General features: G+C 55.2%; 4 protein-coding genes across 4 annotated transcripts; 3 read left to right on the top strand and 1 right to left on the bottom strand.

Moving 5' to 3' along the window:
- Positions 1–513: 513 nt before the first annotated feature.
- PG986_004932 (uncharacterized protein) lies at positions 514–1,996 on the top strand (the record flags this gene model as incomplete). Its single annotated transcript, XM_066841154.1, has 3 exons — positions 514–1,232; positions 1,314–1,697; positions 1,873–1,996. 3 exons carry the CDS (start codon positions 514–516, stop codon positions 1,994–1,996), a joined length of 1,227 nt encoding a protein of 408 aa, XP_066701016.1.
- Positions 1,997–4,252: 2,256 nt separating this feature from the next.
- Positions 4,253–6,266, top strand: PG986_004931 (H+ symporter family protein; the record flags this gene model as incomplete). Its single annotated transcript, XM_066841153.1, has 4 exons — positions 4,253–4,343; positions 4,442–4,581; positions 4,658–4,870; positions 5,163–6,266. 4 exons carry the CDS (start codon positions 4,253–4,255, stop codon positions 6,264–6,266), a joined length of 1,548 nt encoding a protein of 515 aa, XP_066701015.1.
- A 1,130-nt stretch (positions 6,267–7,396) lies between these two features.
- Positions 7,397–7,726, top strand: PG986_004930 (uncharacterized protein; the record flags this gene model as incomplete). Its single annotated transcript, XM_066841152.1, has 1 exon — positions 7,397–7,726. The coding sequence occupies one exon, from the start codon at positions 7,397–7,399 to the stop codon at positions 7,724–7,726; it is 330 nt and encodes a 109-aa protein (XP_066701014.1).
- Positions 7,727–8,042: 316 nt separating this feature from the next.
- PG986_004929 (Calcium channel YVC1) lies at positions 8,043–10,088 on the bottom strand (the record flags this gene model as incomplete). Its single annotated transcript, XM_066841151.1, has 2 exons — positions 8,043–9,591; positions 9,670–10,088. 2 exons carry the CDS (start codon positions 10,086–10,088, stop codon positions 8,043–8,045), a joined length of 1,968 nt encoding a protein of 655 aa, XP_066701013.1.
- Between the last annotated feature and the right edge of the window lie 3,100 nt (positions 10,089–13,188).

The following is a 13,188-nucleotide window of genomic DNA, read 5'->3' as shown; positions in this document are numbered from 1 at the left end:
ATCAAAAAGTCCCAGTCGCACCTTTCCCGATGGGAGCTACCCTTTTCATGTCTTCTTTACCCCATGTTTCCCCATACGATGATACCCCGCAAGGGAGCGATCTCTCGCTTGGCCGATGGGGTTAGTATAATCTCAACGAGATGCATTTGTAGCAGGCAAATTGCATGCAGGCCCTGAACAGGGGTTTCTGACTGGCCGGCAACGTTGTATTTACCCAGTTTAACGGGACATGCATCGGCTAATACCTCGGTCTTGGCCTTGGCCTTCATCCCAACCAAGGACGGGACATCTGGTCTAAGGGAACCCATTCCCCGGGTATCTCATTGGCTTTCGTCGCAGCTACGCAGGGTTTTGGGCCATCGGGTCGGGAGGCCAGATCCGAAGGTGGGCAAGTGTCCGGAGTCAGTCAATATCCCGCACTCAAGCTTGTCATCTCGTATTGCGTTTCGTGAGGAAAGCCTACTTGACTCGTCTGAAAACCAGAACAGCAAACCAACGTCTGTATGTAGAGACATGTCATTCGCCGTACAAGAAATCGTGCATGATGGCGAAGAAACAGGACCCTTCGACATCGACAACTCCCACGCCGTCATCAGCAACGACCCCTCCAAAATCTACGCCGAGTACGCCCACCTCCGCACGCGCTGCCCCCTCGTCCACACGAACCAGTACGGCGGCTACTGGCTGCTGACCCGGTACGAGGACGTCAAGCGCGCGGCCCTGGACTCGGCCACGTACATTTCCTCGGTCAAGGCCGTCGTCCCCAGCGACCCGCGCGGCATCCGGCGCCCGCCCCTCAACTTCGACGCGCCGGCGCACACGCCCTTCCGCACGGCGCTCGAACGGACCCTGAAGCCGTCGCGCGTCCGGCGGCTCGCGGGTCCGCTCCAACGGCACGCGGCGGAGCAGCTCGCGCCCCTACTCAAGGAAGGGCGGGGCGACATCTCGGCCGAGTTCGGGGCCAACTACGTCGCGAGGGTCGAGACCGAGTGGTTGAATCTCGATGCCGAGGTCGCGCCCAAGCTGGCCAAGGCGTCGGCGGCTTGGCTTAATGCGTGGCGCAGGCAGGACGGGGAGACGGTCACGGCCAACTCGCTCGTCATGTACCAGATCGCGCGCGACCTGCTGGCGGACCGGCGCGCGAACCCGCGGGATTCCGAGGAAGATCCGGCGTCGTCGCTGCTGCTCGAGAGGGACGCCGAGGGAAACCCGCTGAGCGAGGAGCATCTTGTGTAAGTGACCTTCATTCTTAACGTTTCGGCTTTTGACCATCCGAAACTGGGCAACTGACGCATCGTAAAAATCAAAAAAAGGGGCTGCCTCCGCCAATCCCTAGTCGTCGGCGTCGTCGCCCCGCCCATCCTCCTGGGGTCCATCTGCCAGCACCTGAGCCGAGACAAGCGCCTCCAAAACCAGCTCCGCGCCGACGAGTCGCTGCTCCCCGCGGCGCTCGAGGAGTTCCTGCGCCTCTACAGCCCGTACCGTGGCTTCGCGCGCACGGTGGCGCGCGATGTCGATCTGCATGGCCACACCATCAGGCCCGGCGAGCCCGTGACGCTGCACTACACGTCGGCAAACCGCGACCCGGACGTGTTCGAGAGGCCCAACGAGTTCGTGCTGCACAGGGACAACGTCGCGATGCACTTGGGGTTCGGGAGGGGCCGGCACCGGTGCGTGGGCATGCCATTGGCTAGACTGTAAGTTGCCAGGCGTTGGGGTGTGTACCACCCTCCACATCTCGTCCTTCCCCCTTTTCCATCCTGGTCCAACTGGAAGGAGACAAGGCCTTATTCGCCCCCTTCAAGGCGCGAAAGATGTGGATCGATCGATCATTGGCTGACGCATACGCCGGTCAACGGCGCAACACGACAGAGCTGTAGAAACGGCGATGCGGGTGATACTGCATTCCACCAAAGACTTCGAGATCGATGGACCCCTGGAGTACTCGAGGATGCCTGAGCTAGGCATCATCAGCTGCCCGATGCGGTTCTTTTGAGAGCCGCCAGCCAGCCAGCCAGCCAGCCAGCCGGTGGAGCTGAGAGGTCCAACCTAAGCTTTGAGGCTTGGGGCACTATCGGTTCGGAGATTCTCCGAGTCAATCACACCCCAAGGCTATGGATCGGGAGGACTATGCTGTAGGGGTTTATGGGATAGTCTCCACTGATGCGGTGGATTTATGCCCGAGGGCTAGATGTTGGATTATCGCATGAAGTTAGATCTGTCGCGTGGTTAGTGCATGGCGTGGCGGCGTCCATATTCGTTCCAGACCGCCCCGAACGGGATGTCATGACCATGTGGATTTCGGATCGTGGCTTCTGGGAAGTAAATCAATGACACGTGATCCAATGTTTGACAGATTGCCTATACTTTTGATATGCTGTTGTTCAAATGCATCATTGGAATAACCCCACCGGTACTTGTGAGCCTCTAACGAATTTCAAGGAGATCGGAAAGATATGCGGTGGATTTCACTCGGGAGATCGTGGCTGCGTTGGACAGCCCCAGCAAAAGATCTTTCTTTAGCTCCCATGCTGCTCTGCAGGCTGTAACGGATGCATGGTTGACAGGTGTCATAACACAGCACTAGGTGTCACACAACATCATCAGCCTTACCACTCACACCTCGGATAGAGTTGACGATTCCAGTAAGACAGTATCCCCCCATACTCTAATCATTGGGCTCGGTGTCTCGATGACGCCTTATCAACTCGAATATTCTGGGGTTGTCGGACGAGCTTCGGCAACGCGGGGTTTGGTGGCGCGATGCACACGATGCCTTCAACAAATCCACCGTCTTCATTTGCTCCATGCAACTGCCTAGAAGACACCAGCGACGTGCTAAAACTTCAGCTCCGATGTTGTGTCACAAGTCTAACGAGCATTAGACCTTTGACTCGGCCGTAGCACGAGGCGGAACTGCATCGCGACCTTTCCGAAATGTCAGGATCCAACGACTCACTGTACAGTACTGGCCACTGGACGAACTCGACCGTTGCTACGGGTCATGTCGGGGAGCTTTTGGACACAGACCGCTGATGTTCAGACGGGCTTGGCCACTTGCGGGGGAGATATCTACTGTTTCCCCAAGATCCCCCCACTTGGGCTAGGTGGCTACTTGGTATTGGGGGCCCGGTGCACCTGGGGTAAGCAACGGATTTCCGGAGGCTAGCGGCTGCCGTAGGCATTTTCTCTGTCGCCGTAGTTTCAATCAAGATGTTTTCCGCCTTTTGTTTGTGTTTGCTTGCCTGCCTGCCCGATCTCCCTTGCTGCTCCTTCGCTGCTACGAAATGCATCATAGAGTTACATGCATCCAACGGTCTGCCAGACCACGATGTACCCCGGGAATGGAGGGTATATGAGGGCATTCCTGAGAGTGTGAGAGAGACAGTTGCCCAGGCTGTCTGTTCTCGAGAAAGACTGGGCGCATACTCGAAACCCCATAAACAGCTCGCCTGACCACTGATTCTGGTTGGGGTAATGGGTGAACCAGATGCGCCGCAACGAGCAAAGTGCAGCGCCAACCAAAGAAAGCTGAAGCCGACGCCGTTTGACACCAAGCGCTTCTTGGCGCAACCAGGGTACGTGGTACAGATGGCACCTGGGTTTTGGCATGGAAATTGGTGAGATGAACTGGCGGAACGGTAAACCCCAACCGTGCATTCGGGCCCCGTGATCCCAGCATCCAGACTCTGCCCAGTCCTCTGGCTCACCACTCGCAATCCGAATGCCGTCCATCGACGCTATTCGCCAAGCTGGCATCTACCGCTCCCACTAGACCAGGGCCGGTCGGATACGCCGCGGCATGTCTACGTAATTGGCAGAGGGTTAATATCACAGGCTAGGCAATCTTTGGTTCTTCCATCACCTGCCTGCCTTGTCTTTCCCACGGGGGAGACCAATGTGGACTCCAACCCCCAACTTCCCCCCAGCCAGTGCCCATTGCCTACAGTAGTAAGCACCTAACCTACCATGGAAGAAGCTGGGGGGGAATCTGGGTAGGGATGATACTTCCCCGCACATCGCACACGTTCGGCCAATATATTAAAGGCGAACACGGCGTTTAGTATGTCTCTCTTATCTTACCAGCGTGCAGGGGTGGTGCTATCGGCCTGGCTTTTTGCCTTTACATAAAGAGCAGACCCGACCCCCAGCGAGGCAAGGCTTTCTCGGGCTTGAGACATCTCCCAAGCAACCTCGACGCCTCATTGCTTTGCTACCCTCGGCTTGCATTCACCTGTCACTATCGCCAAACATGGAGAACAACCACGGGATGCCCGCTCATGGCGAGGGCGCCAGGAGAAACTTTGAGGGCGAGGACCCCAATTACCACCCGCCCCATCATGGTAAGCCAGACCACTTCCCATCTGCATTCGAGATGACCAAGCGATGCCGATCATACCTCTCAATGGACACAATACTTACTTACACGATCGCTGCTTAGGCATGAGCACCGGAAAATACCTCGCAACGCGCTTTTCCAGCCTGAAGCCCGCCATGGCGCCAGCCCCGAACCCCATCAAACTGCTGAGAATGCTCACCATGCAAAACTGGGCCTTCTTCGCCGTCGCTTTCGTCGCCTGGGTGAGTTGTTGGGCTGTGGATACTATACTCATTCTTGCGCATCGGCCAATTGACTAACGACTGTTGGCAATGACAGACCTGGGATGCGTTTGATTTCTTTACCGTGTCTCTGACGGTGGAAGACCTCGCCGAGGACTTCGGCAAGACCAAGACCGACATCACCTGGGGAATCACTCTGGTGCTGATGTTCCGTTCGGTTGGCTCCATCCTTTTCGGCATTGCAGCTGATCGATACGGCCGCAAATGGCCCTTCATTGTGAACAACCTGCTGTTCATCGCGCTTGAGCTTGTAAGTTGTTTTGCATTCAATCCTGTTCGGTTCCTCTTTTTGTACAACAGCCAAGCTTTACCAAGCTTTGTGGGTATTCTGGGGCAAGTCTTAGATCGTGGGCCGTTCAATCGAGAGCCAAGCCCGCCATTGCCAACCACTCCCGCAAGCGGCGCAACTTGGCGATGCCTTGGCTGCAGCGTTGGCAACGACTCTAGCCAAGCCACCCGTGCTTGGCAATAACCCTCCCCACAAACGCAACTTCGCATTATGTGCGTGCTTCCATGATGATACATGCTAACAACCAAAATAGGGAACTGGCTTCTGCCAAACTTATGACCAATTCCTCGCATGCCGAGCCCTGTTCGGTGTGGCCATGGGCGGTTTATATGGCAACGCCGCCGCCACTGCCCTCGAGGACCTGCCCACCGACGCCCGTGGTTTGATGAGCGGTATTCTTCAGCAGGGTTACGCTTTTGGCTACCTCCTTGCCACCGCGTTCGCCCGTGGACTCGTTAACACCACGCCCCACGGCTGGCGCCCGCTGTTCTGGTTTGGCGCCTGCCCGCCCGTGCTCATCATCCTCTTCCGCTTGATGCTGCCCGAGACCAAGACTTACGAACATCATCAGGAGGTGCGGCGCATCGAAGGCGGCAACGTGGGCAAGACCTTCATTGCGGAAGGCAAGGTCGCCCTGAAGCGCCACTGGAAGCTGCTCACCTACCTCGTGCTGCTCATGGCCGGCTTCAACTTCATGTCCCACGGCAGTCAGGATCTGTATCCCACCATGCTGAGCAACCAGTACAACTTTACACCAAACGATGTCACCGTGACACAGATCGTGGCCAACCTCGGCGCCATGCTGGGCGGTACCGTGGTGGGCTTCAGCTCCCAGATCTTCGGCCGCCGCATCAGCATCATCGTCATGTGCGTCCTAGGCGGCGCCCTGCTGTATCCCTACTCGTTCGTCTCCAACAAGGGCCTGATCGCGGCCGCCTTCTTCGAGCAGTTCTGCGTCCAGGGCGCGTGGGGCGTCATCCCCGTGCACCTCATGGAGCTGTCCCCCGGTGCCTTCCGCACGTTCGTCGTGGGCACCAGCTACCAGCTCGGAAACCTGGTCTCGTCGGCCTCGTCCACCATCGAGTCCACCATTGGCGAGCGCTTCTCCCTACCGCCCAAGGGCACGGTCAAGCGCTACAACTACGGGATCGTCATCTGCATCTTCATGGGCTGCGTGTATGCCTACGTCATCCTCCTGACCTTTTTGGGGCCTGAGCATCTCAGCAAGTCGTTCGATGTCGCGCAGGACTCTGACATGGCTGAGGTCATTGAGAGCAAGCACCATCATGATGGTGGGATGCACCGACGCGGGAGCTCGGTGGACGAGGAGAAGGCGGTTGCTCGCCTGGTGGAGTAAGCACTGTCTTCCCCAAGAAGTTATGGCAAAGCATCTCTCGGAGTAGATGATGCTAGGTATGAGTTACGATGAATGGTGATATTCTACTATTTATGAAAATTTTCGTTTTCTTGAAGGGATTCCTAGCTATTACCGATGGAACTCTCAGTGATACCAGATACCACGTTTTGGATAGTTAGTCTTCTTGAATGACAAAACTTTGAATATCTCCTGGTGGTTTCTCTCTCGCATTTGTGTATGTCCATGAGAACTGCATGCGCTCAATGTGTCATGTTGATAATGACCCCCGAACGTACCTTGGAAGCGCAATGGTTGCAGGCTACGTATAATAAGATCTCATCGTCATACTGCTCACTAGAGGAGCGACCTTCTTCATTGGATGCTCTGGTATCGCGCATCCCATGATGTAGTTGTTGTACGAGATTACCAGCTAAGCATTTCCTGTTCAACAGCTACACATGCACAAGCACACAAGCTCGGCAACACATATGTGTTCCTGGAAGTCATCTGACCCTGTGTACATACAATACATCTACGACTCGGTATTGCGATTTGTCCTCGCGGAGTTGGTTGCGAACGCACGTTTGGTTCCACGTACCTGCGGTCGCCTGGGAGCCGGAGCAATCCCCCCCCCACGAACCCCTGAGAAGGAGCTGGTCGAACAGGAGGCGAGGCGAGGCAGTAAGATGCCTAGGACTGGTCCCCAGACGATTAACAATGAATGGATCAAAGATGCTGCTCTTACTTCCATAGGTACTTCGGTAGCTGTCCAAAGCACCATTGCCACTCAGGTGATCCAAGCAACATCCACTGTAGACTCGCTGAGTGGCACTTCTTTGATAACCGAAAGATCTGAACAATGGACGACAACAAGTCAAGGCGGAAAACCTAGAAACCCAACAATGAACCTCTCGTCCTCCTTCGAGCGAGGATGGCACATGGAATTAGGTATGCTTTGTTGCCGCATGTTGTCATGAGTCCTCCATGCCCGGGTGACTGGGTGTTTCCATTAATTCCCCCCCTTTCCTCCCCCGCACCCACCACCACGAAAACCTACAAGGCCCAACGTACTATTATCCCCAGTCTCAACATAACCCGGGACCCAGCCATCAAGAGCATCACCACCAGCAATGCCCCACCCCTGCTCCTGTCCAGTCTGCAAATGCCCCAACCAGGCCCAAGAAAACGAGCCACACTCCTCTGACCTGTGCCTCGTCTGCGAAAACGCCCGCCTCTGGGGCAAGACGGCCCCGACCTACCAGGGCTGCCTCTGCGTCTGCAAATGCAAGCTCGAGCGCGCGCCGGGGGCGCTCCAGTGCCACGACTGCCTCGACGAGAACGCCAAGAACCGCAGGCGGCACCGTCTGCACGGGAAGCCGACGAAGAAAAGGGCAAGGGCGGGAAGGAGGCCCGAACCAGATATCGAGGTTTCCTACCTGAAGCGAGGCCATCTCATTTAGGCAACAAAATGTACAGGGATATGTATACCGAGAATATATTACAGTACTCCTTCGTATATATACCTGAAATGTCTTATTATGTATCCCAACCCCATACTTTTAGTCCCTAGAGCTCGCCTGTGACCCCAAACAAGAAAGTGATCAACCAGAACTCACCCAAGGCCACCACTTGAACGCCAAAGAATCCACATGAACGTAACGTGGTATCAAGTATATCGTCGACCAACCAGTTGAACGAAAATTCGACAACTCAGACGAAGATCTGTTAGTCCGATCCCCAGTACTTGGCCAGCCCATGACGCTGTGACGAGGCCTCCTAAATCACCTCCTGCGCCTGGTTCGACTTGGTCGTGAGGACCTTCTCGAGCCCCTCGATCATCTCCTTGAGCTTGGCCACCTCCTCACTGAGTTTCCGCACCTCAGTGACCGCCGGCTCCTCCTCGACATTGCTCTTGCAGTCGGCCACCTTCTTGGTCCAACCCTCAGCCTCGAAGTCGACCTGGTCAGCCATCTGCTCCCACTCCTCGGTCGTGTCTTCGTCCTCCTCGCCGCGCGACCGGTTCGACCGGATTTCCTTGGCGTTTCTGACCTCGAAGAACGCGGCGCAGACGAGCAACGGCGAGTAGATGATGGCCATCACAACGTCGTTGAGCCACTCGTACGTCTTCTTGGGCAACCACCACTCGAACGGGATGATGAGCAAGAAGACCTCGATCAGGTTGAACGGCGCGATAAACACGTTTTCGTCAGGCGCGCGCACGAACTGCATCGTCTTCTGCGCAAATAGAGCCAGGAACTCGTCGTCGGCGTTCTCGTAGATATCCTCGTAAGCGCTGTTGTACAGGGCAATGAGGACGTTGAGCAAGATAATCTGGGGGACAATAACATTAGTTCTTCCATTTCGTCCTATGGAGGCAGTCAAGGTGCGTCTTACCATGATAATGAACGTGAAGACGTAGTACAGGATAATACCGAACGGCGGGCTGAACTTTTCGAATCCAGTGAAGTCAGGGCTTTGCATGATGGCGTTCAACATGGCCTGGATGACGAAGACGATGTCGTCGGCTACCAGATCATCGGCGAAATCCATGCCGATGAAGGCCTGCAGGAACCCCACGATCATGAAGACGAGCAGGGCAAAGAAGATGACACTTTCTCGCATCATGACCTTGACCACGACAAGCATGGCGCCAAAGAAGCGGAAACTGTCGAGGTACAGCAGCAGGCGTGCCCAGAAAAGCGGTGCGGTGAAGGCGAGGAAGTTGTAGCTCATCATATTGAAGTACTGACGCTCGCCTGTCCCGTCCCACGGATGACTGAAGGCCACGAAGCGGAGCGCAAGCGATACAATGAGGAGAGAGTAGAGGACAAAGTTGAATGCGTTCCAGAATCCAACGATTTGCATACCGGCTTTCCATACTTTGGTGACCTCGTCGCAAATGAACCCGAAGGTGAAGAGGTACAGTAGACCTTCGACCACGTCCAGATCACCGTCGCGGTTGATAGTATTGATAGCGCCAGTATACAAGCCGAGGTAGATCAAGGAGATGAGCAACTGCGCCGCATTCTGGTACATGGGCGCTCTCATTCGGTCGGGATCGAGGTGTATTATGAAATTCGTGTTGTCGCGCTCCTGGTAGTCGACGAAACTCGATGGGTCGTCTTCGTCCTGGACCAGCCAGCCCTTCCATAGGTAGCTGATGCACTTCTGGTATCCGGACGAGCCGATGACGTCCAGCGCGTGCAGGTCGACGGCCTTCTCAATGACATTGACAGGCAGCGTCGACTCGCCGTCAAGGATGATGGAGTAGCGCTTCAGCAAAATGGCATGTAGAAGGTAGCCCATATCCTCCTCGGATTCGATACTGGTTTCGGCACAGCTGTCAGCGACCACATTGTTGCGCATCCCCGGCGCTATATACCCAGGTGTGTATAGAACTCACATGCTCTTAGCAATGACCTCGCAGGCTACAGCTCGGACGCCGTGAAGGTCGGCATCCCACAGCTCGACCACGGCCTGATGCTTAAACCAGCGCTTGCAGATCAGCAGGCAGAAGACGACGCAGGCACGGTACTGCTCGCTACCCGCCTCCTTGGCGGCCTTGATGACCTTCGGGGTGATGACGCGACTGTGCGGGCGGCTGATCTCTTCGGCCTCCAATTCGCAGGGAACAGCCTCCTCGATGAGGTAGCGCAGGCGCAGGGCGATCTTGGTGACCTCCTCGGCGGGAACGGCAGACTCGATATGTCGATCGCGATAGGTGGGGAGGACTGCGTCGCCGGGCGTTGCCAGGTCAGTCACGGCGTTCTCGTCTCCTCTTCTCAAAAAGACCGAAGTATATCTTCTTTTGAATCGCGGCATGGCGCAAAGTGGCCAATTGAACGGCAAGCGCTTGGCTAGCAAGGGCAGCGAACCAAGCCTGTCTCAACAGCCAGCAGGATAGAAAAGTACTCACGTCTTCGGCGTGATTCATGAACGCGCCATTCGTGGCCATGCTGCGGGTGACGATTCCAGCCCAGCAGGCGGGCAAATGTACCCGTTCTTGCCATAGTTCCAGTCTTTCAGATAGCTATTTCCACTAGGCGTTTCCTTGTTGTACTGACGAGGAAAGGAAGCGACGACGACGACGACTCGGCGGGATTGGGAAGGAGCTCTAGGGGGGATAGGATAGGCTCGAGAATACGGCAGGTGCAATTGCATTCGCGTACGGGCCGTGCTATTGAGTCGAGTTCGAACCGAATTTCGCCGTGTAACGACGAAGGGCACGTCTGATCGTTAGCTCCTTGCGGTCGAAGATTAGAGCAGCCAATGGGGCTGGATGGAAGCAAGTGCTTCGTTGCCGCGACTCGTGGTGGCTATCGCATTGGGCATTCGACACTTGGGGAAGAACAACGAGAGTAGCAGCACACCAATCAATCAATTGGGGAAAAAACAAAAACAAAACAACACACACACACACAAGTTCGCGGTGGGAATACAATCGTATATAGCAGTAGACTAGAAAGAATTCTTCTGGTTACCCAGCGTGCCAAGTCACCAGGATCGAGCGCGAAGAAAACAAGGCCCAGCGTCACGTCACGTCCAATAGATCGATGTTTTCCTCCGGGCGTTCGTGACTTTTTCTTGCGACAGAGCCGGATGAAGTGGAAGCTGCTGTACGATGACGTTTTGTTGGTCGCTGCACACTCCGCTGTGGCCCTGTGGGAACCAAGGAAGCAACAAGTGGGGAAACAGCTCGAGAGCTTGAGTGGAAAGCTAACCTAACCTAGCACCTTCCTGGCCTGGGCTGGACCGAACAAGAACCACAAGTCCGCCAGACCTTCATTCTCTCAATGGCCAAGGAAGACCGACTCTAGATTATGCTTCCTCCTCCGATTCCAAAAGAGCTTGCCCACTGCTGAACCATGCCTGTTTGTGGGCTGGGAGCTAACTTAGCGCATCTCTTCAACACTATCTGCTAGCCTTACAGTAGGCTACTCCTCCGCCTGTCTCAAATCGCATTTGGTCAGTCCTATTGCGCTGAGAGATGGGATTATCCCGAAATCATCGCGACTAACCTTAGCCCACATCAAAGGACAACGGCATCTACCAACCACATATCCAGGCGGCTTTCTGACCTATCATGTAGTACCCGCAGAGTCGACCAGCATACTTGCATGTATCCAACATGCAGCATGCAACATGCACTTCTGCCTGCGACTCTGGGACTCTGCTCACAAGCGTGCAAGCTCGCTCACCTTGTTACCAAGACCGAACAGGACTCCGCCGCATAAGCCAAGTCGGTCTCCACTCGCAGTCGTCACATTCTCGGTGAACAAACAGACAGGCCCTTGGCTACAGTATGTAGTCAATCCCCTTTTCTGATTGGCCTGGAGAAGATTCCGGCCTCTACTTTTCCACACACGGAATATGCACCACGCTTACAAAGGCACAGTATTGGTCTTGCCCGATGTCGCCAAATGTTCTGGGGGCGGGCTAGGCGGGTGAGATGCAGGTTGGTCACAACGTTCCTACGTTTCTCGTTTAGTTGGTTTGGGTACACCAACGGCCAGCCGCCCCCATGCACCCTCTCACCTATATACATACTTACCCGAGCTGCACACAAACAAACGTGGGCTCTCCCCGATTTTCGGTCATTGGGTTTGCTTGCCCCGTCCGGGATATCACACCCAGAGCAACGGCACCTAATGCGCCTCATACATGGCATGTCCGCTACATTACCATGCCATGGATGCCAACGAATCAATCCTCCTCTTGATGGAGACACGTACCCTGTCCGAATTGGTTCACGAATGCCCAGTCTTTCTTGAGGAGCCGACCTTTGATGGCGAGAATGAAAGAGGTGAGCTGGCCATGCTGCTGCCGAGCCGCTTATCTGATGCAAAAAGTCCTCATTTTTCATCTTCGTCCGCATTTTCATCTGCCGGCCCCCCAAGCATGGGCAGCAGCGGCTGCCTACAAGGCTGTCTGTCATGGGTTGCCTTGTTCTACCGCACTCCGCAGATGGATAACAGCATCTTACTCTTTGTCTTACCACTTCTTCTGAGAAAGACAGGCATATTCAGCCTAAAACTTCCATGTGCATTTTCTTAAACGCTTTTTGGCCAGCTCACCCAACGGTCATAAACTAACCTGCACTTGAGTACCACACTAGTCAAGTCACATTTCCAACGCACTCCCCAGCGGGAGAGAAACAAGTTGGTCATGCGGGTAAACCCATCTCTCAGGGCTGAGTGCAGACCCCGGTCCCCGGTTCTCGCAGACGGGACAGACAGACGTACTCTGTACTCCCCGTAGATCGTTTTTGGCGCCCGTCAAGTCGCAGCTCTGTGCATGCAGATTGTCATCACGTACAAAACCCGCTGCGGCTTACTGCACCAGGCTCTCTCTTCTCTACATAGATGGTGAGAAGCGGTCAGATGCTCTTTCACCTTTGTCTGCCTGTCTCGCTTGGTTTGTTCAAGCATGTAGCCCCCTCAACCAACCCGCTGGGACTTTGTAGATGATACACTTGATTCATACCCGTCTTGTTTACCCCTCGGCCAATCCTTCTTGATCACCACTGAGCCTGCCTCCTCCATTGTCTCGTGATGCCCGGGGCGAGATACCACACCCCCTTGTTTAACTTGACTGCCTGATACCTATCCAATATCCGGCCCCTTATCGAGGATGGTTGAGAATCGCACGATAGGCCATCCCGGACTCTCCTGCAACCGCCTTGCCTACATCGCCGACCTCATCCGCCTCGCGTGTACTGGTACTTAGTCACCTTCTCGGTAGACTAAGCGGAGCTGCCTTCATTGAACGCAGCCCGCCCAGCAACTTCTCCGCCGGGTAGGTTATAAACACCTCTTGGAAAATTCCGATTTTTCTTTTTTCCCACAAACTTGCCTTTTCTCTCTTCCGCCTGTCCACCCATCAACAGTGGGCTTTTGCCAAGAGAACCTGTTCATTTGCACGC

The sequence above is a fragment of the Apiospora aurea genome (assembly GCF_038362705.1).
Source record: "Apiospora aurea strain CBS 24483 chromosome Unknown utg000004l_segment0_segment0, whole genome shotgun sequence".
Classification (NCBI taxonomy): domain Eukaryota; kingdom Fungi; phylum Ascomycota; class Sordariomycetes; order Amphisphaeriales; family Apiosporaceae; genus Apiospora; species Apiospora aurea.
This window is presented reverse-complemented; position numbering and strand designations above follow the sequence as displayed.